The sequence below is a fragment of the Suricata suricatta genome, chromosome 5 (assembly GCF_006229205.1).
Source record: "Suricata suricatta isolate VVHF042 chromosome 5, meerkat_22Aug2017_6uvM2_HiC, whole genome shotgun sequence".
NCBI lineage: Eukaryota > Metazoa > Chordata > Mammalia > Carnivora > Herpestidae > Suricata > Suricata suricatta.
The window spans coordinates 111,412,632-111,436,092 of NC_043704.1; the positions used below are offsets into that span (position 1 = coordinate 111,412,632).

The window sequence follows — 23,461 nt, forward strand, 5'->3', positions numbered from 1 at the left end:
TGTTTACTTTACCTCCAGGCTTCTGATCAGCTTAGATAGGACTGAGTTTTAAAAGTTAGTAAATTATCCTCAGTAGACTTTATTCTTCTTAATGCTGTTGTAAATGGAATTATTTTCTTAGTTACACTTTCAGAATGTTCACTGCTAGTATATAGAAATACAATTTATTTTAATGTATTTGTCTTGTAACCGACAAACCTGCTGAACTTCTTTGTTAGTTCTAATATATTGTTTTGTGGATTCCTTCAGATTTTCTAAATACAAGCCCATGTCATCTACATATAGAGATAATTTTACATCTTTCATTTCCAATCTGGATACCTTTCATTTCCTTTTCTTGCATAAAATTTCCCTGGTTAGAACCTTCAGTGTAAAATTGAATAGAAGTAGGGAGAATGGACATTTTTGTTTAGTTCCTGCTCTTAGGGGGAAATCAGTCTTTCACCATTAAGTATGATGTTAGCTGTGGGTTTTTGTTAAACACTCTTAGATTGAGGAGTCTCCCTTTTTTTTTTACATTTATTTATTTTTGAGAGACAAAGAGAGACAGAGCATGAACAGGAGAGGGGCAGAGAGAGAAAGAGGTACAGAATCTGAAGCAGGCTCCAGGCTCTGAGCTAGTAGTCAGCACAGAGCCCGATGCGGGGCTCAAACCCACAAACCGTGAGATCATGACCTGAACCAAAGTCAGACACTCAACCGACTAAGCCACCCAGGCACCCCGAAGGAGTTTCCCCATTTATTCCTAGTTCATTGAGCTGTTTATCATGAAAAGGGGTTAGATTTTGTCAAATGCTTTTTCTGTGTATATTGATATGATTTTTCTGGCTTTTTATTCGATCAATATAGTATATTTCATTGATAGGATTTTAGATTTTAAGCCAACCTTGCATTCCTGGGATAAATTCCTTTTTATCATACTAGATAATCCTTTTTATAGGTCACTGGATTCCATTTGCCAGTATTTTGTTGAGGATTCTTGTGTCTTGTAAATATACTTTGATCTCATAGAAAGCATAAAATCCTTTTTGTAGTAAGAGTGGCTCCTATTCTAGAATGGTTTCAAAAGGCTCTCTCATTAACTGAATTTATCCCTAGAATAGTCAAGGACCATTAGAACAACTTAAATAACCTTATTGAGTCTCAGCTACCCATCTGGAAACCTAGCCATCATCCGAGTCCCCAACAAAATAAATGGCTTCATTTGTATCGTCCAAGCAGACATGCCCACTGACCCTGCGATCCTAGCATTGCTGGATTCTTCTGGCACAAGCTCCTGCTATCATCCCAATGGAAATGTCTGGTAAGTTTCTAAGTTTCTCTTGGTGCCATTTGGGAGGGAGTTATGAAATTTTTTCTTTTCTTTTTTCCAGTTCTGTTGAGATATAATTGACATACAATGTTGTGTAAATTAAAGACATAAAATGTGTCGATTTGATATCCTTAATATATTGCAAAATGATTACCCCATTGCGTTAGCTAACATCTCCATCATGTCACATAATTACCATTTCTTTTCTGTGTTGAGAACATTTAAGATACACTCTCTTAGCAACTTTTAAGTATATATACAGTACTATTAACTATAATCTCTATGTTGCACATTAAAGCCCTAGAACTTATTCATCTTATAACTAGAAGCTTTCTTTTTCCTTTTAAATGATAAAAATGGCTTTAAGATTTAAGTTAGTCTTTGGTAGCAATGTTCAATTCAGAGAAATTTTTTATTTATGTCATTCCATTTGCTTTCCAGGCAACTAGGTAAAACAAAGCTCATCATATTCTTTCTATAAGCAGCAAGAAACGAACTATGTTATTTCAGTATTAGGGAAAAAAATCTCCCAATAAATTATACGGTCACTCTAAGGATTTGGGATATGAATCCAGTGGTCTTCCTAGAGCCCATGCCCTGATAATATTATACTGATTCATCTACGGAAATAATTTACAATGGAAAGCTGCTACACTGTGTTGTTATAGTTTGTGTGTGTGCGTGTGTATGTGTGTTATTATAATTTGAGATATATTTATAAGTATTCCTATATTCCTATAGCCACAATCAACAACAATAACATACAAACAAAATCTCTAGAGAAATTAAGATCCTGATCCAATTTTGACCTACTAACTTATTTACTCTATGACTTTACATTTTTTCATTTACCCTGAAACAGTGAAATTTGGTTCTAACATCATTTAAAAATGTTTTATTCTAATATTTATTTGAGAGAGAGAGATATAGACAGAATGTGAGCAGGGGAGGGGCACAGAGAGAGGGACACACAAAATCCAAAGCAGGATCCAGGCTCTGAACTGTCAGCACAGAGCCCAGTGCAGGGCTCGAACCCACGAACTGGGAGAACATGACCTGAGCTGAAGTCAGAAGCTTAACCAACTGAGTCACCCAGGTGCCCTGGGTTCTAACTTCAAATGCAGTTCAAACTTTTTGAGTTTTCAGAAAGAGATATTCTTCCCCCTTTAAGTTATTTACAGGAATAACAATCTCATCTTGAGAAACTCTGTCAATAATTGACAAAGTTTGGACATTTTGCCAGTATTTGAGAAACTTAGGACATTTGTGTTTTTTAGGTCCAAAGTAGTATTCAGTCCATTATCCCTATATGTATTACTGAAGAATTTCTACTCATCCTTCAGCATTCGATAACAATGCTCTATTACATCTGGTGAGGTTCTGTATTAATGGTCACCAAATATTCATTGGTTTCTAGGACTTTTCCCTTGTCTATGAAGTCCCCTGACCCACCAGCTGAACTCATGGCCCTCTGATGAGACTTCCGTACACTCTGACAGGCCCCCTCTAGCTGCCTCTTGGGCAACAATCCCCTCCCCCTGCTGGACCGATGTTCTTTGCTTTTTGTTTTTAAATTTTTTTAACATTTATTTATTTTTGACAGAGACAGCGCAAAAGGGAGTGGGGTAGAGAGAAAGGAAGACACAGAATCTGAAGCAGGCTCCAGGCCCTGAGCTGTCAGCACAGAGCCTGACATGGGGCTCAAACTCACGAACAGCAAGATCATGACCTGAGCCAAAGTCGGACGCTTAACTGACTGAGTGACCCAGGCACCTCTAGACCAATGTTCTTTGAAGCCACATTCTGAATTTTTACTACTACCAGCATGTATCTGCACTCACAGAATGTTTATCAAATGAACAATCTATCTAGATAATTTTAGCCAAATATTATTTTCATTCACATTTCGAGATGAAACCAAACCTTCCTCCTCCCAGATACAATAAGATAATTACCTCAATTTCTCATTTGTACTTTTGTTATTAGATTACTACCACTAACTGATAGTGGGGAAAGAAGATGTCAATTATCTTACTCTAGGGGTCCTCATGGCCAATTTATCTTGTTAAAAAAGAATAATTTATTATCAAATTCAGCCAGCCCTCTTTCTCTTTTTTAAATGTTTATTTTTGAGACAGAGAGAGACAGAACTTGAGGCAGGGAGGGGCAGAGAGAGAGGAAGACACAGAATCCAAAGCAGGTTCCAAGCTCTGAGCTGTCAGCACAGAGCCCAACGCGGGGCTTAAACTCACCAACCATGAGATCATGACCTGAGCCGAAGTGGGACGCTTAACCGACTGAGCCACCCAGGCGCCCCCCAGCCAACTCTCTCAATACCCAGAACTGTACCTATTCCCTCTCCTCAAGAGAGGGATCATGATTCAAGTTGGAAGAAGGTGAGAGAGCCCGAGGAGGAGATAACTAGCAGAAGGGCAGTCATTGGTGCCATCAGACCCCACACTGGGCCAGGCCCGAGATGTACGTAATGACATAAAATGTAGCGTCAGTTGTGCTGAGACTGCAGAGGCCAAAGCAGCCTCACTTCCACCTAGTGCTCCGTCACAGGGCTCTTCAGCCACGCTCTGAGCCATCTCAGAGACGTCCCCTGGGCCACTCGTGCTCACACCCAGCCCTGACGAGAGCCCCTCTGGAGGGACTCCGGGCTCCCAGTTGCTGGGTGCTATGGGAACACAGCCATCCCATACTGAGGCCAGTTAAGTTTCCCCCAGAACTTCTACGTGCTGGTCTTCATTTTGTCCTGGGGAAAATCCAAGCACTGGTCCTCTCCCCTCCTTCAGGGATAGCCGGTCTCCTAGATGTCTGCTTGTCCAGACTAAACCTTCCCGGCCCCACCTTCATCCTTCCCAACACATAGTTTTCCAGACCCCTTTACCATCCTGGTTCCATCAGTTTCGATCCACTACTTGAATTTTTATTATTTTAAATGTTAGTATTAAATTTACTAAAATTTACTAAATTTAAAAATTTAGCATAAAATTTATTATATTAAATTTTAGCATAAAATTCATTCACGGTATGACCACGCCAAAGATGACCTGCGGTTTTGCACTCTCCGTACACTACTTGCTAGCAGGAGCTGCTGCTCCCCTTGGCAAGCGAGTGACAGGGCTAATTTCAAGGTTGAATTATAAAGTTATCATTTATCATTTTGAATTTCCTTTCTGCCCAGGGTATACATCAATATCTTGGGAGGTCAATATTCAGATCAAGCTGGCAACAGAGTAAGGGCTTGGAATTGGTCCAGTTCTATGCCTTCCTCACCCTTTGTTTCATTTAAGCCTGTCTTTCTGGCTTTGAATCATTACATTGGAGTTCACATCTTAGAACAAGACAAGATTTCAATCACTTTTCTAGCAATGGGCCAACAGGCAAGAATCAATGTCGGGACCAAGGTGAAGGTATGTACATTTTTGGAAACAGTTCAAAGCATTTAGAATAAGAATAAATGGCTTTTGTTAGTGTTATTACTCAGATTATACTTCTGTGTAATCTACCGTCTACTAAGAGTTTTGGAATTCAATGAAAAAAAAACCCCACATAGTGAAAATTTCATGTGGAAATGAGGCAGCCTTATGGTTCATTCTTCAGAAATTCCTTATAGTTTCAACTTAGATCCAACTAACATTTGCTATGTTTACTCTGAGACCAAGGAGTGTTGCTTTGGGGGGTTGGTTTTAGAGTTCTGTACTGTTTTTCCACTATGGCCTGGACTGAGTCAGGAGACCTGGGTTCTCGCCATGTTCAAGACCACACACGAGTCCCATCTCCTTGGAAATGCTTCCCAGACTTCCTAGTCCTTTGCCCAGTCAGGGTCTTCACAGCCTTCTCTGGGTCGTCCATATACTGTCCTCTGTCCCTATGCTTGCTGAACCATGATGCCTTCTATGCCCTGATGGCTGCCTTTCCCACTGGATAGTGATCCCAGAAGCACAAAATCTTTGCCTTACTGATTCCTCTAACCCACCCAGGGCAGAGCTGAGAGCATACTCTCAGTGACTGGCAATGGTTAACAGCATGAAGTGTCATACCTCAACACCGCCACTTAGCTTAGTGGGTGAACTTGAACTTCACTGCCCTCATCTATTAGATGTGGATAATGATTCCTACCAAATAGATGGCTGTGAAGATTCAAGGGGAATGCAAAGTACTTAGCGTAGTGCTTGACACTTAACTACTCAGAAAATGATAGCTCTGTATGTTTGTTAATTATACCTCAGTAAAATTGAAATGTATATATAGGTACAGAGATAGAGATAAATAGAGATCTACGGGGGAACCTGGGTGGCTCAGTTGGTTAAGCATCTGACTTCGGCTCAGGTCATTTTCTGTGTTCGAGCCTCCCATCAGGCTTTTTGCAGTCAGTGCAGAGACTAGGAGACTCCTTCCTCTCTCTCTGCCCCTCCCCCGCTGGTGCAGGCTCACATTCTCTCGCGCTCTCAAACATTTAAAAACATACATTTAAAAAAATAGAGATCTAGGTAGCATGTCTAGTGTGTGGCTCTGAACACGCCCCTTCAATTCTGAGGCCCTTCGTTTCATCAATGATTAAAGGAAGAGATTGCTCTAGACTTCAAAGGTGTTGTCAACCTCTGAAAATTCCACACTTTTAGGTAAATGGAAATATGACCTCAATATTCAGCACAGGCAGGCATATCTCATAAACACCAAACAGAAGGGAGACTTCAGATTCAGCTAACAGGGACGGAGGGGTCTACAAGGTGCTCAGCACTATTCCTGCCACTTCCCATCAGTCCGGCTACTGCAGTCAGCTGTTCGGGCTCCATACAAGCCTCTTTATTAGTTAGGTGTTTACAAGATAGCCTTCTTCTGGTACATCATATTCATGGTAAATGTATTCTTACCAAAAATGTAAAAGATGTTCTCTCTCCCCCACTCCCTCCTTAGAAATGAATTTTAACCAGAAAGAGTCATTTTGATGCAAAAATTAAAAAAAGAATTCAATGTCAAAAGTTTTTCCATTTCTCATTGTCATCATGATTACCCTTTTAGGTTTTTAAAAACAAAAAAGTAATAAATACATTCTCATATTTGAAGATTCAAGTAGTACAGAACAAGAGATTCCCTCTTTCATCCTATTGTCTATTCTAATACCAAAGGTAATCACCACCCAAAGTTGGTGTGTCTTTCTCTTTTAACATTAATAATTTATAAATTATTCATATACTTTTTCAAAATAAAAATTGGATCATATTGCTTATATTGTTGGGGGGATTCTATTTGTTTTTGTTTTCCATTTAATGGGTATTAAAAGTTTTTCCACATCTACATTTCCAGGCATATTTATTTAATTTTTAATTGCTACATAGCATTTCATATGAACTAGAGCTAATTTCTGCTACACCAAGTGACCTCCCAGGGACCCTGGACAGTTCCTCACTTCCTCCTCCTGGAACCATTTCTTGCCTTACTTCCAGGACCCTGATCTCCTTTGATTTTCCTTCCACCTCAGTGACCTTCTCATTTTTCTTTGCTGACTTTCATCACCACCCCATTTTCTAAATATTAAGAGGCTTCAGGCCATATCCCGAGGCTCATCTTTATCTGTACCCACTCCCTGGGTGATCTCACGGAGTCTCCTGTCCTTAAATACCATCTACATGTTGATGACCCTTTCATTCTATCTCCCATGAACTTATAACCTTCACATCTCTGATTCAAACCCCATATCTCCATTTGTGTGTCTAAGAGGGCATGAAAACCTTAACATTCCATTTCAGAGCTTGCTCCAGCCTCAGTGTCCTCCATCAGAAAATGGCATCTGTATTATTTCTTTTGAGTTTACTTATCTTGAGAGAGAGAGAGAGAGAGAGAGTGCACCAGAGGGAGAAGCAGAGACGGGGAAGGGAGGAGAGGGAATCCAAAGCAGGTTTCACTCAATGAATGCGGAACCCAACACAGGGCTGGATCTCGAGTTCATGATCTGAGCTGAGATCGGGAGTCTAATGCTTAACCAACTGAGCCACCCAGGCATCCCAGCAACTGTATCCTGTCAGTTGCTCAGGTCACTCTGGAGAAACACTCGCCGTCTCTGTTTCACGGAGGCACACCTGTTCCCTGCAGGCTCTATCAACCCTACCTCCAAGACACATCCAGGCTCCAGCTCTTCTCACACCCCCCAGTACTATCCCTCTTGTCTGCCTCTGGTGCCTAGTCCATCTCTTGTTTAAGTTTTCACAGTAGCAGGGCGCCTGGGTGGCTCAGTCGGTTAAGCTGCCGGCTTGGGCTCAGGTCATGATCTCACGGTTTGTGGTTCGAGTCCCACGTCGGGCTCTGTGCTGACAGCTGGCTCAGAGCCTGGAGCCTGCTTCAAATTCTGTGTCTCCCTCTCTCTCTGACCCTCCCCTGCTCGTGCTCTCTCTGTCTCTCAAAAATAAAAGACAAAAAAATTTTTTTAAGTTTCCACAGAAGCTTTCTAATGAGTCTCCCTGCTTCTGGTCTTCCCAGAGTCTAACACAATAAGTACCATCCTTGTACAGCCTTTGCACTAATGTCTCTGTCTTGTTCCAATTTGAGTATATGTGCTGCCAAAAAGGGCGTGAGTGATACTATGACAACAAAAGCCTGGTTCCAACTATCCAGTGGCTTCTAGCCCTACTCAGAGTAAAAGCCCACAAGAGACCTGCAATCTTGCACATACTTTGGACTTCCTTCTTTTAATGTTCCCTCTGTACTGCCCTCTCCTCCCTCACCGTGCTCCAGCCACGCTGGCCTTCTCACTGCTCCTCAACAATACCAGGCATGTCCCTGCCACCGGGCTTTTGCACTTGCTATTTCTGCAACCTACAATATTCCTCCCCTATTTAGCACATAGCTGCTGCCTCACTTCCTTCAGGCTTCTGCTCAGAGTCCTCTCTCCAGCACCCAATCCAGACTAGTAGCACCTCCTCCCCGCCTCCACCCTGCCCTCTCTGTGCCTCTTTGGCCATATGGAGTGCTCTCGTTTTCTCTCACTTCTAAATAGTCCTATTCGGTTTCTTCAACTCCATAGAAACTGAATTTTCAAATAGAGTTTTAAAATTTACTATCCTTTCCTTGTTCATTTCTAAATGATCAAGGAATATGGCTGGCACTTTTCCCCCCTGCTGTTCAAAATGTATTGATATTTTATTTTTGGCTTATTACATAATTTTTGGGACTGTTGCGTGTACATTTGACCCTCCAAAAAGTGTACTGCTGTCACAAGCCTCCATTTGCTCTTCTCTAGCCTTTTCTTTTTGTATCATTGGTTTGGTTCTGAGAAATGTATGAAATAGGACTGTGGACTTATTCGTTTTTCCCACTATTTCTATGAGGTTTTACTTTCTAGATCTTTATAAATATAGGTTAGCAAAGTAAAGATGCTGACCCTTCTTGGTGTGCCGTACTTCCTACCTCATGCCAGCTCCGTCTTCTGCCTCACTTATTTGCTCTTCAGCAGTGCCCATTATGTGACTCAGTGTATCAGTGAAGGTTTTTCTTTAAAAAAAAAAATTGTAACATATAAATAGGTGCTGTTCCCAGTTTCCCTGCTAGTAACATTTGCCTTAAATGCTATTCTAGATGATGTTAAATTGCCACACCTGCTTTCTTCTTAGTATTTGCTTGGTACATTTTTTAAAAATTCTTTTATACAGTTTTAGATATGTCTCTTGCAATCAATATATAACTGGATTTTGTTGATTTTCCTCAACCTATTAGACTTGATCTTTTAATACTGCATTTTAATAGTCACTCTAAAATTATGTTAACACATTTTTATATGCATAGAATTAATTTCCAAGTCCTCTAGTTATTTCTTTCGACAACAATAATTCTCTCAAATCCCTCATAAAATATTAATCATATATATTCCAAAGCCTCCCTCTGGCTACTAATGCTGTCACCTTGAGTACTAGTATCCCTGATAGGTAAATCTGGCTTCTCTTTCATGGCCCCAATTTTCCTCAGATATTTGGTGATACCTGGCCGTGTGTTCATTTTGTATTTGAGAATACCGGCCTTCTCGCATGTTCTGCTTACTGAAGTTTGTTTGTGGGACTGTGGGAAAGTGGTATGTCCCGCTGAGGGGTAGGAGGCTGGCTCCAGGGCCAGACTTCCAGCCCCAGCCTGGGGGTGCCATGGTTCAATGAGGAAGGTAGGTGAGGGGCTGCCTCCCAGCTGGTCCTAATATATACCTCAGGGCCCCTCCTGCTTCTCACTTTTATTAACTTTGATCTCAGAATGTGTGTGTTTTGGGTTAGTGGTTTCATTTGGTCTTTTATCTCTCTATGGATATGGTCCTGTCTGCTTTATGATTTTCAGGAATTCATTAAGATTGTTCCTGCTGATCAAAGTCTCTCCTATTTCTTTCTATTTCTTTCTTATTAAAAGTTATTTATGTTTATTTTTGAGAGAGAGAGAGAGACAGAGCATAAGTGGGGGAGGGGCAGAGAAAGCCGGAGACCCAGAATCCAAAGCAGGCTCTGGACTCTGAGCTGTCAGCACAGAGCCTGAGATGGGTCTCAAACTCAGGGACCATGAGATCATGCATGACCTGAGCAGAAGTCAGACGCTCAACCAACTGTGTAACCCAGGTGCCCCCAAATCTTTCCTATTTCCTAGAGCCATTATTGTTTTACTCTCTTAAAAAGTTTTCTGTCATCTTATGGAATTTGATATTGAAGGGAAGGTAAAAACGCTGGTCCATTCTTGTTATCCCTCTGTCCCTCCCTCCCTCCCTCCTTCCCTCCCTCCTTACCTTCTGATTCAGGGAGGGATGAAAATGCTGGAGTTCTTGTGTCTCTTACAGGTAAGTGGTCACTCTGCTCGCAGAAGGTAGTAGTTGAGCTTGTGTTTAGCCCACCCCACTGAGGCTGGCCCTGAATCCACGCCCTGGAAACACTGCCCTGGAAACACTGAGGCAAGGCTGTTTGGACAGAGGCATCCCCTTCCCGCAGCTGCAAGGAGACCCCATCAGCCTGAATCAGCAAAGGCTGTGAGGGAGGGGGAAGGGCAGAGGCCAAGCAAGGGTCATGGAGAGATTAATGCAGAATGGCTTCCTGGTAGTAGGGGCACATTCTAGAAGGAAAGGCATTTTAGCCACTCCAGTCCTTGAAAACTCAACTCAGGTGCTACCATGTCTGAGGAAGGCCCCCGGCCCCGGCGCCCCCCCCCGCTCCCCCCAGGGCCTTCCTAGCTCCAATCCAGCACGGACCATGCCCTCCCCACAGGGCTTCCCCGGGGAAGGAACTGTGTTTGCAGCGTCTTTGTGCTCCCTCATAAATTACTTGAATAAGTTGTAAGCACTTGGAAGTATCCAAATTCTTTTTGGTCTGGCCTGCTCTGGGCTCTCAAATCTCCACAGCATTCCAGCCCATTCCTCCTCCAGATGAGAATAAACTGCCACTGCCGCCTTTTGTAGCTAATGAGACTCCAAATTAGCACCTGCACGCGATGGCCCCTGCCTCCCTGCTTCCACAGATGGACCCTGAATGCCCTTCTCTTTCTCTCTGCTGCAAAGCTGACTCACCCCGAGAAGATTCCAGCTCTCCGATACCTGAGTGGGGATGACCTTCTTCTGCTGGCCAACTTAATAAAGATTCGACGCCTGTTTCACAAACTTGAAGGATGTGTGAATTTTCCCTCCAGCCAGGTTTGGGAAAAATTAAAGCAACCTTCCTACCTTTCTTCACTTACTCTAAAACTAATTGCCCTTTGTCACAATTCTGGTGTAAGGCAAGATATAATAAGAACAATAGCAGCTATAATAAATGAAAACATTTAATGCTGGCACTTTCATTTGTTTTGTTTATTTGGGGGGGAGGGGTGTGAGAGATTTCAAGAAAGTAGAATGACTATGAAATACCAAGAAATATGCTAATATGCTCTATTATAAATTGAGAACACATCCTGAAGTCATCAGTGGTTTACATTCGGTGTAACTCCGTCACTTTTCAGGACGCCAGAGAATGAGCAAATCGCTCGTAAGCGTCCATTATCGGTTAGAGTTCTGTCAGGACACAGAGCAGGGAGGAGGAGATGTCTCCCAAACCACCTGAGAGGCTCAGGAAGGAAGGTCAAGGAGACCCCCTGCTGGCTGTCGGGACATCTGGAAGGGGAGGAGTCTCAGGAAGCCATGAAGCCAACGGCACCAAAGTGAAGGCAGGGGTTCTCGGGAAGGGCTACAGCCTCGTACCGGAGTGTCGGGTCACAAAGTGCCATGTGCCCCACACGCACCCCTCCTGCCTGAGCCAGGCTGTCGCTTCTCTCCCACCTAGCAAACCTGAGACCTCTCCCCGGAAGTCAACAGAGGCTTGATCAATGTTAGATGTCTCTCTTTTTTTTTAATTTTTGCCTTTTCTCCTCTTCCTTTTCACCAATGAGTGAGCTTTCAGTTTCTATCAAGTGAGACAAATATTAGACGAACTGAAATAATATGTATCCACATAGCTCTGGAAAAATAACACACAACAGTACCACACAACAATCACAAAAGAGCCTTAACTGAATCTGTTTTTGTACACAGTAAGAACTATTTTGGGGTGCTGAACCCTTAGTGGATACTGAATAAAAGCCTAATTGGAGACTGGAGAGATAACGAGATGACATCTTTTACCACATTGTTTCATGTTTAGTGACATAATGTTATTTAAAATTATCTTTACTTTAGGGACACCTGGGTGGCTCAGTCGTTGAGCGCCCGACTTTTGATTTCGGCTCAAGGCATGATCTCAGGGTGGTGTGATCGAGTCCCCCATTGGCCTCCATGCTGAGTGTGGAGCCTGCTTAAGATTTTCTCTCTCCTTTTGCCCTTTCCCCCTCTCACGCTCTCTCTCTCTCAAAACAAATTCTTTTCGAGAAAGGACGCCGTCGTCATTTGGACTTGCGGTTGCTCAGGAATCCAGATAATTTGATGTGGGGATCGCAGAGGAGCCTCACCTAACAGGGGCAGTTGACACTTTCTTTGGGGTACTTTACTTGGCAGGGAGAGTTGGAAAAGTGGGTGACAGATGCTCTTTTTGTGAGTTAAGTCTGGAGGTTTAGAGCCTTGAGCACATAGGACTCCTATTTAAAACTACCCTTTGGAGAAAATAGAGGAACAGTAGGGATTTTAAGTTTGAGAGAGCAAGTGTGTGGGAGGGAGGGATAGAGAATCCCAAATTATATGGAATAAAGAAATGGATGTTGCTTCTTTAAAAGTGTATTAAAAATAAAAATATTTCCAAGTGAAAAATATTTGTATTTACATCTATTATTCTCGTAGGGTCATATTTCAAGGCAGTTTTATTTTAAAAATTTTTAATGTTTTATTTATTTTTGAGAGAGAGCATGAGAAGGGGAGGGGCAGAGAGAGAAACACACACAGAATCCAAACACAGGCTCCGGGCTCTGAGCTAGCTGTCAGCACAGCGCCCAACGCAGGGCTCGAACCCACAAACCGTGAGATCATGACCTGAGCCAACATCAGAGGCTTAACGGACTGAGCTACCCAGGCTCCCCAAGGCAGTTTTTTTTTAATCTATTTTTAATATCTATATTTTGGGGTATGCCATAGATTTTATACACCAACATCTGCTTTTCCATATGTCTATTTTACATAATCTCAGTTTTAGTATATGTGTTGCCTAAGATCACAAGATAATCTCAGTTTTGAATAAATCCATTCTGCTAACTCATGGGTAGTTTTTTCTTTTTTGTTTTTCACAAAACCTCTTCAAAAAAATTAAATTCTTACAGCCAGAAGGTTGTCATATACTAGTTCTGCATAAATTGAGGGAGAAGAAAACACTTTAAATGTGTAGGTTTTTCCAGATGTAAACATTAAAGAAACTACTGATGTACTTAAAGCTTAAAGTAGTACTACTCCTCTTTGCTCTCGTTATTCCTGACCTCAGGATGATGACTTTATTTTGTTCGTGCATATTTCAGATTTTGTACATTTTTTGACAGACAAAATGATCATCTTTTAAGAAGATACACGTATGCACTTCAATGTAACCGATTAAGTAAAGGAATTAAAACTCTCTGCTCCAGGTAAAGTTGGTACCAAAGCATGTTCAGTGAAGCCCTGCCGGGATCAAGATGTAAAACACATGCCCAGTGTATCAGCCCGAGCAAATCTTTTACACTATGTGAGCCAGATATTTTAAAGTACATTTCGTTGGTGGCCTTTTATGCTAACAAAAGTAACACCAACTCACTGTTGAAAATGTGGGAGATTACAGAAAAGTATAAACACATCTTAAAAGTGCTCATAATCCCACCCCATGGTGAAAGCCACCCCCAATACTGTGCTCTATTTCTTTTCAGGCCCTTATCTGTATTTGCGTATGGTCTGCTTTGGGGGGGGAAAAATTTAAGCAGGGAAATTAGTCATTGCCAATAAGAATTTTGAAAGGAAGAAAATAAATTTCTACTCCCCAAAGAAAGTTTAGAAAATTAAGTGGTATTAAACAGAGAGCTTATCAAATAAGCCAAATAAATTAAATACACATTATGTGTTAGTAAAGAAACAAGTATCTTCTGGAATTGGTAGTATTTCCATTTTCACATATAAATTTTCTATCAGCTTATAAAAAATAAATGAACAAATAAAGCAAAACCTTTTAGAGTAATGGAGATGCTAAATAAAACTGGTAACGTGGGATGCCTATCACATATTTACAAGCAAATGTGCTTAACAATTTTTTAAAAACACAGAAAGGCACTGTATTTTCCTCTACATTAGATAATACACAAAAGGTTTTGAAAAATAGATTTTAATTCAAATTAATTTATTATGGTTATTGTATTGTTTCATTTTCCTACAAGACAACAAATATTGCGTGTGTGTATTTTATGCTTTACTTTATTCCAGATGCAAGGTATGGAATCTTTCAGGAATATAGTCAGCACAGAAAAAATAAAATAATTTTAAAGAACATAAATACAATGGAGGCAATATGAAATGAGTTAAATGGTTTCAAAGACACCTCCCTTAATCCTCTTGCTAAAGTTGGCACAGGATGATCTATAATGAAAAGATAACTCTCTTCCAACTTTACACATTTCTTTAGAGGCCGTGTCTTATCAGATACTACACTGCACCTTAGCCCAGAGGCCGAGAAGCAAAGGGGGCTGTCTTTTCAGTTTTTCCCCTATGACACAGAGTGAAATCCAGAAATTAGGAACACCCAGATTTGAGCCAAACTAGCAAATAAAAGCAGGTGATAAAAAGACTATATTTGGAGCACGTGGGTGGCTCAGTTGGTTGACTGTCCAACTTACAGCGCAGGTCCTGATCTCACAGTTCATTGGTTCGAGCCCCACGTCAGGCTCTGTGCTGATCGCTAGCTCAGAGCCTGGAGCCTGCTTCGGATTCTGTGTCTCTTTCTCCCTCTGCCCCTCCCCTGATCATACTCTGTCTCTCAAAAATAAATAAACGTAAAAAAAAAAAAAGACTGTATGTGTGTCCACAGCCAGAAAGAGAACCACTGAAGTTCACCTCTCCTGGTGACCCAGCGGTAGACAACGCACACAGGAGTCTAGGCCGAAAACACCACCGCTATTCGCATCCACTCTACACCCCTCCCTCGGGGCCAGCACTGGGAAACAAAGACAGCAGTGCATCCTCTATCTGGATTCTTCAGAGATGATGCTCAATTGAGACATTGTCCGAATAACAGATGTGTCCTCTGTGTTAAACTATTAAGCAAAGTGACAACACCCTACTTCTTGCTCCTTTGTTCACGGGAAAACATATAAACACTTGACAAAAGTTGAATGAATACACACAGTGAAATCTCTACCGGGGATATACATGGGTGTGGAGCAGAATTCTGGGTGTCTGGTCGCTGCCCTATCCATGCTTGACAGTGCGGGTTGAGGACAGACCAACGGTGCCTCATTCAAAGTCTGACTCTTGCCTCAACAGTCTGTGGAGAACCTGGTTTTCTCTGTGGCTGAGCTGACACGGGTTACAAATTTCCATCAGATACAGAGCTGGCACTCTCTCTATATATAAATCAAATGTCTTCACAAGCCAGGTTTTCATTCCAGGTCTGGAATTCACTCCATCTACTTATTTGTTCATCTGCTTAATAAACATTTATTAAATAATTATTTTGTGCCAAGTACTAATGAAACAGAGCTTAAAACCATATTTCCTTCTCCTCAGGGAGAAAGAGACCATGACGAAGCAATGAGGTAAGTACAGCAACTGGACGGAGTACAGGGAGAACCCAAAAGAGACTTCCTGTCCCAGCCCAGGAACGAGGTGTCGCGAGGGGTACAGGGCCTGAAGGTGAGTGAGTCAAGTGATCAATCTCAGACTAATCATCGGATTTTCTCCCAGAAGCAACAAGTAATCCTTTAGTAGGTCAAGTGGATGCAGGAATCACAGGTGACTCAAATGCTGCTCACAAAGTCACCACTACCCAGATGACGAGTGAATAAATACATGCTCAACCCCTTGAGGAGTCTTCCACACCATCATTTAGCAAGAAAGGCCAGAGGTGACTCAGACAAACCTCATCCTCTACCAAGCACTTACGGAAGCCACAATGACCTCGAGAGATGGAGAGGGAAGGATGGTAGTCATTGGTTCCAGGCACTGAGGGTGGGGGGATGGCCTCATTTTAGTCCAAAGAGAAAGGTTCAAGGGCACCTGAGTGGCTCAGCTAGTTGAGAGTCCAATTTCATTCTGGCTCAGGTCATGATCTCATGGTTCATGGGGTCAAGCTCCACGTCGGGCTCCATGCTGAGAGTGTGGAGCCTACTTGGGATTCTCTATCTCTTCTTCTCTCTGCCCCTCTCCTGCTAGTGCTATCTCAATCTCTCTCAAAATAAACATTAAAAAAAGAGAGAGAGAAAGTTTCAGCTGTGGATAGATTCAATGCATGAGATCCTGGGACATCTCAGAAGGACATAAATGTTATAGTTCAGCTTATGGAATGTAATGGGTTAAACTACTTATGGAATGTAATGGGTTAAACTACTTATGGAATGTAATGGATAGTTTGTTGCAAACTGCTCCCCCACCCCTCTTCTATGGTTGCTAAGATCCAGCCAAGACCATGCCTCGAGAAAATTTGCTCAGTCACTGTCTATGACTGGTCATCTTAAAAGAGCAAAGAACTACATTGAGAGGTTCCTGCCAAAACTATTGTCTGTGTATTACAATGTAATTGGCTACCATGGAATGCGGTGTATGTCTATATAATCTCACTGCAACCGTTGTGTGGGGCCATTCTCTGCTCCTTAACACCAGGGAGATCAGGGTTGGCCTGGCCATAAATAAAATTTTGCCTCGCTTCAATTTGGCGTTTGGTGGTCTTTTCAACATCACCCTGTAACAATAAATACCACTGGACATGGTGTCTATACAGGATACTATCAGGGTCCTCTACATCCACCCTAGTCTCTACACCAGTGTTCAGCAAATTCTGGGACGGTGACTGCAGGAGAAGTGACAGGAAGGGGCAACGAAGCATCAATGTGCCCATTCATTCACTCAGCAAAGATATGGCACCTGTCAGGCATTGTATGTGGCTCTCATGGCACTTACCTTCCAGTGAGGGAAACTAAATAATTTCAAATTGTGACAAATAGAATGAAAAAAAAAACCCCACAGAGTAATGTGAATGAGAGCCATGGGGTAATTAAGCAGACAAAGAGAGGGGCTACTTTATAGTGTGGCCAGAGGAGGCCTCTCAGAAGGGCTGATATATAAAGGCTGAGAAGAAACCAGTCGTGCAATGAATTGGAAGAGTGTTCCAGGCAGACAGAACATCGAGTTCTGAGGTGGGAATGAGTTTGCCTGCATGTTCTAGTCGTAGAAAAAAAGGCGACCCTGAGTGAGGGGAGGGGAGGCCGGAGAGGGTGGCCAGGTAAGAGGAAGCCAGATACGGCAGGGCTGTGTGTGCCCTGGTAAGGATTTTATTCCACCAACCTTTTTCCTTTTCTTTACGGACAATTTCAAGTCTGCAGAGTTGATCTAACTGCTCATCGTCCTGTACTTTCCCTAGCTGGGAGCAAGAGTGAGAAAGCAACACTCAAATAACCTTTGGAGAAAATGTAAATGGGCGGCATCACTTTGGACAATCTACACTATCTAGTAAAGCAGAGGACATGGGTACTCCACACATGGAAGTTCCAGCCCTACACAGGTAAGTCCTAGAGGAACACGCTTACACAAGGAGACTGAAACAAGCCTGTGCTTGCAACCCTGCTGGTAACCACAGAACACAATGTCCAGCAACAGAAGAACAGGTCCATTGTGTTGTGTTAGGGACTGAATGTGTTCCTCTGAAACGCCTATATTGAAATCTAATTCCCAGTGTGGTGGTATTTGGAGGGAATGGGGGCTTTTGGAGATAATTAGGTCATGAAGACAGAGAGCCCTTAAGAATGGGAATAGTTGGGGCACCTGCTGGCACAGTCGGTTAAGTGTCTGACACTTGATCCCAGCTCAAGTCAGTCTCACGGTGGGCTCTGTTCTGTCAGTGCAGAGCTTGCTTCAGATCCTCTGACTTCCTCTACTCTCTCTGCCTCTCCCCCATTCTCTCAGTCAAAAAGAAAATAAATATTTTTAAAAATGGGAATATACCCTTATCAAAAGAACCCAGAGAATTAGCTCACATTCTTTCCTCCATGCGAGGATAAAAGGAGAAATCAGCAGTCTGCAACCCAGAGAGCTCTCACCAGAACCTGGCCATACGTACACTGTGATCTCAGACCTTCCGGCTTCCAGAACTGTGAGAAATTAACTCATATTGTTGATAAGCCATCTCGTCTCTGGTGCTTTGTTTTACCAGCTTCAACTAAGAAAGGTGTATCCATAGAGTGGAATTTCATACAACTGTGAAAGCGAATGGACTAGAACTCTCTGAATCAATATAAATAACCCTCAAAGATATTCTCACTTTGAAGGAAAAAATCAAAAGGGCAGAAGAATACTTCGGTATCATGCTATTTATATAAAGTCTTAAAGCATGCAGAACAATGCCTTATATCCTTTAGGTAGGCACACCTATGCTGGGAAAATAGAAAGGCGAGGGAGGGACGGACGTCAGGTTTCAGGCTGGTGCTCCTACGGGGGCGGAGGGGACGGGAAGACGGGATGGGAGGTTTGACTATGTCTCAAGCAAGGTGCTAAGTTCATAGGCCTTCGTTAATTATTCTTTACATATTTTTTCATATCCAAAGTTGGTCTTTTTTACTTTGTTTACATGACTGGCCAGAAGCAGGTGAGCAAACACAGAAGGCATTTGAAGCAATTCTTTAGGAGAAACAATCTTTGAGTCAGTAGAAGCCGTAGCTGGATTCTTGAAATTAGAGTAGGGAATCAGGCTGTGTGTACTGGAGTTTAGAAATTTCTTCTCTCCTCATCTGAATGAAGTGATGTCCCTTTAATGCAAATGGTATTCTTGTTGTAGTTGTTGTTTTTAACTCTACCCTAACAGCATTCTCCAGAGATAAACAGATTCAGAGCTTAAGGTGAACAATTTAGGCATTCTCTACTCAAGATCGTTCAATTCATGGATTATCTGGAATGCACGCAGGTAATATATTTCTATCTAAAATGATGTGCTACATCTTTCTGGGTCCACACTACCCGACTCCTTTCCCCAGGGCCAAAATCAGGCAAGGACACTATACATATCCATGCACGTCCAAGCTTTGACAATCCATTCACGGTAGCATTCAGCAGAGATGGGGGAAAACAATCTCATTCCCAATTCCACAAAATCCAGTGATGTTTCATGAATGCCTCTGTGATCAAAAGGTGATATGATGGTTTTTCACTAATTCTGCAACAAAATAGGAACTAGGAAACAGGATAAATGAATCCTGTCATACTCATATACTGCCTACAGGATATATTTTTAACTTTTTAATGTTTATTTATTATTGGGACAGAGGGAAACAGAGCATGAGCAGAGGAGGGGCAGAGAGACAGGGAGACACAGAATCTGAAGCAGGCTCCAGGCTCTCAGCTGTCAGCACAGAGCTCAAAGCAGGGCTTGAACCCACAAACCATGAGATCATGACCTGAGCCAAAGTCAGACGCTTAACCGACTAAGCCACCCAAGCACCCCTACTGACTACAGTTTAAATCTCACATGATCCTGCACATTTCGAACAAAAACACAGACTGCAAGATGCTAAACGACTTACTTAGCTCACACAGCTGACCAGGCATTGAAACTAGAAAGCGAGCCTGGTCTTTAGATCCCGTCCAGTGTTCCTTCTGTTACTCACCTGGATGCTCTCTGGCGAGAGCCAGAGCCCGGAGAGCTGTGCGCTGAGGGACAAATCATCGGTGAGAGCACACAGGGGCAAGTCCTCTCCACCAACTAGCTCTGTGCCCTTGGGCTAGCTCCTTAACTTGCATAAGCCTCACTTCTCTCAGCTATGAACTGAAGTAGATAAAATCAACTTCCCGCACTGTAGTGACCACTAGAGAGAACACCGGTACAGCTGCCCGGCATGCAGTGAGCTGTGCTCAGTGACGGGAAGGAACCACGTGATGGTTACAGAGACCCAGCATTGCACGTGCACAGATCCCAGCAGCCCATTTGCACGGGCCTTCCCAATCCAGGATAGGACCTCACCTCTCTTCTGAGGATTAATGGAATTAGATCAGAGTTAGGTGAGATAATTTTATTTTTTTAAAGATTTTGTAAAATGTTTTTTATTTATTTTGAGAGAGAGAGAGAGAGAGAGAGAGAGAGAGAATCCCAAGCAGGCTCCATGCCGTCAGGGCAGAGCCCAACATGGGGCTTGATCTCACAAATTGGGGGATCATGACCTGAGACACAATCAAGAGTCAGGGGCTTAACTGACTGAGCCACTCAGGCACCCCACAAGATAATTTAAAGTACTAATAGGAAATGAACACTGATTTCAGAAGAGAATGATTTCATTATCACTATTAAAGTAAGCTATATTAAGAAGTATTAACAATAGTAAAAGTAACTTTGGGCCACACAGACATATGTGTTTCTCCATTGCCCACGGATTATATACAGAAAGTGCCAGGTCCAACACAGCCACACAATTCCGTAAGCACACATTTAAGTTTCTGCAGTGCCTAGTGCTCATCAATCCTAAAACGGATGCAGTTGTAAATTACAGGTCCATTTCTGCTTCACTGACTATAATGACAAGGTTTGAAATAAACTATATCCTAGTGAATGGCCCTCAGCCCTCCAGAAGGAAGAAAGCAATCCATCCAGGCTGGTGACCTTCGAACTCTTCCCTTCTCATGCTCTTAAAAAATATGTTCTTAATACACGTTCTCCCTTGCACAATTTTCATCTCATACCTATGAGGACTCATACATTTAAGCGGTTGTGAAGAATGTAATTTCTCATGTACTGTAAACCTTGACATTTTGAAGTAAAACATTACTTTCTAATGAGATTGATGGGACTCTAAATGCCACAACAATAGGATGCCCACCTTTATCCTTTCAAAAAATACATAAACTCACTCTTCTTTAACATACTACCTGTTCAAAGATCACTATTCTTTTCACTTTGCTATATATTTAAAAGTTCAATGTGATAAGTAAACACACACACACACACAGAAAAAGAAAAAACAGGGGTACCTGGGTGGCTCAGTCAGTTAAGCATCAGTTAAGCGTCCAACTTCTGCTCAGGTCATGAGTTTGTGAGTTCATGCCCTACATCAGGCTCTGTGCTGACGGCTCAGAGCCTGGAACCTGCTTCGGATTCTGTGTCTCCCTCTCTCCTTGTCCCTCCCCTGCTCATGCTCTCTCTCTCTTAAAAACAAATAAAAACATTTTAAAAATTAAAGAAACAAAACAAAAAACAACACATATCTATACATCCATATTTTATATATGCATATTCTTTATATTTATACACACACATGCACACACAAAATCAGAGGGCCTGGACCCACCAACAGATTCTAAATTTAAATTGGCCTGGTATGAGGATAGGATTTGGTATTTTTTTAATGCTTCCCAGCTGATTCTAAAGAATGGCCAAGCTGATAATGACTGGATTCAGGCTAAAATAATGGAGAAAAAATATTTCCCTGCAAGCATCATGATCAGCACAGACTCGTGCCTACACTGTAGGTGGGATGAGCAGGACCTTAGTTCTGTCCTTCTTTGCACTGGAAAGAAAAATCACCACCTCTACTCTGAAGAACTCTAGAACACAGTGGCTGTCTAGGAATTCAGGGACAGAAGGGTTTCTGCCTGGTAAAGCACACTGTCTCATGCAGACATCAAACTGACCATCTCAGACTCAAAGGAAATTTTTTTGTTGTTGTTGTTTAATCAACTTTTAAAAAGAATCAATGCATCCATTATAAGTGTAGTGCTATTCCATTATCTTCTGTATTGCAGGGTTTCCTCTTCCTCTGTAAGCAATGTGTCTTGTTTTCCATTGGCTGCTTTAAAGACATTTCTCTTTATTATTGACTTCCACAAGGGGGAAAAGCAGTAGGGGGAAAAAAAATCAATGAGACCGAAATCTGATTCTTTAAAAAGACCAACAAAATTGACAAAACTTTAGCTAGACTAGCCAAGGGAAAAGAGAGAAGACTCAAATTACTTCAAACAGGAATAAAAGAGGGGACGTTTACCAAACTTACAGAAATAAAAAGATTATAAGGGAAAACTATGAACAACTGTATACTAACACATCCGGTAGTTTCAACGAAATGGAGAAATTGCCAAGAATACACAAAATACTGAAACCAACATAAAAAAAAGGGGTGCCTGGGTAGCTCAGTCGGTTGTGTCCGACTTAGGCTCACGTCATGATCTTGCCGTTCATGAGTTCAAGCCCTGTATCAGGCTCTGTGCTGACAGTGCAGAGCCTGGAGCCTGCTTCAGATTCTGTGTCTCCCTCTCTCTCTGCATCTCCCCCACTTGCAATCTCTCTCTCAAAAATAAATAAACATTAAAAAGATTTTTTTATAAAGGAAGTGGAAAATGTGATTTGGTTTATACTAAGAAATCAAATTCGTAATTTTTAAATTTCCACAAAGCTCAGGCCCAAAGAAAAGAAAGCACTGATGAATTTTTACCAAACATTCAGAGAAGAATTAATATGAATTCTTCACAAGTTGTTCCAAAAAAACAGAAGAGGAATAGACACTTCCTAGCCCATTTTATGAGGCCAGTATTACCCTGATAGCCAATTGGAGAAAAAATGCACAAGGAAAGAAACTAAAAGGTCTATGTTGCTTGTGAATACAGATGTAAAATTTCTCAACCAATGCCAGCAAACCAAATTCAGTAACAGATAAAAAGATTATACACCATGACTAAGTGCAATTTATTCCAAGAATACAGGCTGGCTTAACATCTGAAAATCAATTAATGTAACAGCAATAATACAGAATAAAGAGGAGAAAATACGACCTAATTATCATTGTATTGCAGGTTCTCTTGGAGGTGATCAAAATACTCTGTGATTTGAGGGGTTTGAGGGAGGACAAAAATGATCTAAATTTAAGTTGCACAAGCCTGTAAATACACTAAATGACATCAAATTGTATACTTTAAATGAGTGAAGTGTATGGCATGTGAATTATTTTTCAACCAAACAGAAACTTTTTGGAACATTTTTTCACCATTATTTCTCATGTTTTCTTCTCCCTGCCCCCTCTAAAACTTGGTTACTCAAAAATTCTCTCATGATATTGCCCCACAGATCACGGATGTTCTGTTCATTTGTTCAGTCTTTTGTCCCCTCCTTCAGTTTAGTTACTTTTGCTATGTCAAATTCACTAATCTTTTCAACATCTAATCTTCTTATAAGCTTTTCCAGTGAATTATTCATTTAAGAGATTGCATTGTTTCACTGCTAGAAATTCTATTTCATTCTTTATTTTATACATCCAATTTCTCTTGTCATTGTATTCATGTTTTAAAATATTTGACCATATGTATAAAAACTGTATTAAAATCTTTGTCCGCTAATTCCATCATTTTAGTCATTTCTGGTTAATTTCCCTTTATTGGTTTTTCTCCTGGCTGTTACTCACATTTTCCTTTGTCTCTCCGCGAACAGTCATGTTTTGTTAAATCAGCACAGCAAACTCTATATTGGGGAGAGTTACACTTCATTGTCTCCTTCATAGGGCACTATGAGTGTTCTGTGAGGTAATTAGGTTAATTTT

At 41.6% G+C, this 23,461-nt stretch overlaps 1 protein-coding gene and 1 long non-coding RNA gene across 2 annotated transcripts in view; one reads left to right on the forward strand and one right to left on the reverse strand.

Annotated features, from left to right (window-relative positions):
* Positions 1–11,104, forward strand: part of ERICH6 (glutamate rich 6) — a 31,530-nt gene extending 20,426 nt beyond the window's left edge. The window contains exons 12-14 of the mRNA XM_029940051.1: positions 1,148–1,303; positions 4,503–4,731; positions 10,833–11,104. Of these exons, the coding sequence (XP_029795911.1) occupies positions 1,148–1,303; positions 4,503–4,731; positions 10,833–11,096 (649 nt within the window). The 3' untranslated portion in view covers positions 11,097–11,104. The remainder of the gene's footprint in view (positions 1–1,147; positions 1,304–4,502; positions 4,732–10,832) is intronic.
* LOC115292128 overlaps positions 1–19,978 on the reverse strand; it is a 39,540-nt gene extending 19,562 nt beyond the window's left edge. Inside the window, exon 1 of the long non-coding RNA XR_003908816.1 lies at positions 19,553–19,978. This is a non-coding gene — a long non-coding RNA (uncharacterized LOC115292128). The remainder of the gene's footprint in view (positions 1–19,552) is intronic.
* Between the last annotated feature and the right edge of the window lie 3,483 nt (positions 19,979–23,461).